Raw genomic sequence first — 2,500 nt, forward strand, 5'->3', positions numbered from 1 at the left:
TTTAAAAGAGGGGGCATCTCTCTCTCCTCCTCTCTCAACTCAGAGGCAGGGACAGAGCGTCTATTTATTTCTTTTTTTTTGTTTTGTTTTCTCACTGTTTATAATAACTTTGGGTTGCACTCTGTGCATAGATCAATGCGCTATATAATTAAACATTACTTTCTTCTCCTCCTTTCTCCTTTTCCTCCTCCCTCCTCCATCCTCTCTCTCACCCTCACTCTCTTTCTATCCATCTCCCTCAACATCCTTTCTTTTTGTCTTGTGTGTGGAGTGCCATTTCATAGATCAATGCCTCTTTCTCCCTCTCTATCACACACTCTCTCTTTCTATCACTCCCTCAACATCCCTCTCCATTTCCATGCCTCTTTCTCCCTCTCTATCACACTCCCTCTCTCCCTTCATTTTTCTCTCCCCGTCCCCTTGCTCTTTCATGTCTTTCTCTCTCTCTCTCTCTCTCTCCCTCTCTCTCTCCCTCCCTCTCTTCTTCCTCGGCCAGCTCATTAATTAGCCGTCTGTCCTGTCCTCGTCTCCTCTCGCCTGCTGTCTTGACCAGCCCTGCACTGTGCACTCCTCTCTGCTCCTGCTCTGTTCTGTAGTGCAGTGCAGCCTCGGTGTGTGTGTGTGTGTGTGTGTGTGTGTGTGTGTGTGTGTGTGCTGTACACTGGCACCCTGGCGCTACGACACTGTCCACTGATGAGGTCTTTCTTTCATGGCATTATGGCTTCAGCATCAGCCTCAGATCATAAGAGTTTCCACTCTGATCCCCCAATCCTCTAACGACTCGCCAGCTCAGCTACCAGGACCAATCAGCACTCACGGAATACTGGATTCAGCTTAAAAGTTCTAGATCAGAACCTGCATCTTTTTATCATTCTAAAACAATTCACCCCCATGAGTTGTGCAGAGAAGCAGCTCTAAATGTTATATGGTCATATATGTCATATATGTCATATATGTTTCTATACAGTATATTAAACATAGATGTAGAATAATCTGAAATGTAGTCCAATAAGACTGTTTTGGGGCATAATGGATAAACGCAGCTTCCAATTTGTTTGTGGGAGCACTTTGGGGTAATGCATTAAAAGATTAGAATTAGATGATCTTAAGTTTCTAGGTTGATAAGATATTAAAAAGCTCAGAGATATATGAAGGTGCTATGCCATTCAGAGCTTTGTAAGTAATTCATAACCTTAAAATCAATTCTATAGGAAATAGGAGCCAGTGCAGTTCAGCCAACACAGGGTGATGTGTTCTCTCTTAGTCTTGAAGCTAAAAGTCTAGCCGCAGAGTTCAGTATGAGTGCCAATTTCTTTAGATGTTTTTGGGAAGACCAGTGAAAAAAGTGCATTGCGGCAGTCTAACCTGCTAGCTAAAGGCGTGAATTAGTTTTTCTGCATCTTGTTGAGTTAAAATGACTTTGGCAATGTTTCTCAAGTTAAACATACAAATCTTAACAAGTAGATTACTAAGAATGCATCATTTAGTTTCAAAAAGTTTTTTGCTCATCCACTGATTAATGGAGGTTAGGCATGCAGTGAGGGAGCAAAGGCCATACAGAAAGATACAATTTATCATCTTATTTATTTTTTTGAATTATTTTTATTGGAGTCCAAATATGCATTTCAAACAGAATATTGGATCTTTACCATCAATGTATACTGTAATTTTAACTAAAATCCATAGTCTTCCTTTTTCACAACAGCCATTTTAAAGCATGTTTTCTAATGAGGTGTTTATTACCTGAGTTCTATATACTTTTTTGAGGAATGTAGTATTATCTAAATGTGTGTATAAAAAGTATGTTTGAGAATACTTCTCATACTGATGTATACTCCACATACATCTCAACTTTGAACCCTAAACCAATAGCCTATCACAAATGGTAGAGGATCCTTAGAGAAGTGGTTCACTTCTTGCTAATTTTACTCTAAGTGCGGAAAAAGTACACCCACACACTCACTCAAACATGCACACAGATAGTGGTATGTAATTTTAGTGTAATTACTATTGATGTGAAATCATTCACTGTTTTAATGATGATTATCTTTAGAAATCTTTAATAATGTTGAAAGGTTAAGAAGTACACAGCAGCAGATACCTGACCCCTTACCTGTCCCGTCTCGTCCCCAGGTGATCACAGACCTGGAGGAGCAGTTGACACACCTGACCCAGGAGAACGCTGAGCTGAACCGCCAGAACTTCTACCTGTCCAAGCAGCTGGATGAGGCCACGGATGAGAGGGAGGAGAACCTGCAGCTGGACGAGGACCGGACTCCCACGCGGTGGCTGACCGGGAGATGCACCTCAACAACCAGAAACAGGTAAAAAAAAAAAGGACATGGAAATGCAATACACACACCCACACACACTATCGGTCCATATAAATACTCATCGTCCGACAAGTCTAAGAATAGAGCACTGGGAGGCTGCTCAGAGGCGTAAGTCCAGCTGAACAAACTGAGGTGGTGTAGAGACAGGTGGGTGTGCTTGTTTCCTG

The 2,500-nt window shown here is 41.7% G+C and overlaps 2 protein-coding genes across 3 annotated transcripts in view; one reads left to right on the plus strand and one right to left on the minus strand.

The window, feature by feature from the left end:
- The window catches only part of LOC125294633 (tripartite motif-containing protein 16-like), a 587,664-nt gene that overhangs the window by 276,147 nt on the left and 309,017 nt on the right, over positions 1-2,500 (minus strand). The window lies entirely within an intron of this gene.
- The window catches only part of LOC125294528 (citron Rho-interacting kinase), a gene marked incomplete at its 5' end in the record, with an annotated part of 59,116 nt that overhangs the window by 23,424 nt on the left and 33,192 nt on the right, over positions 1-2,500 (plus strand). The window contains 2 exon segments of the mRNA XM_048243361.1: positions 2,134-2,272; positions 2,275-2,324. Of these exon segments, the coding sequence (XP_048099318.1) occupies positions 2,134-2,272; positions 2,275-2,324 (189 nt within the window).

Source organism: Alosa alosa, chromosome 5 (genome assembly GCF_017589495.1).
Source record: "Alosa alosa isolate M-15738 ecotype Scorff River chromosome 5, AALO_Geno_1.1, whole genome shotgun sequence".
Classification (NCBI taxonomy): Eukaryota; Metazoa; Chordata; class Actinopteri; order Clupeiformes; family Clupeidae; genus Alosa; species Alosa alosa.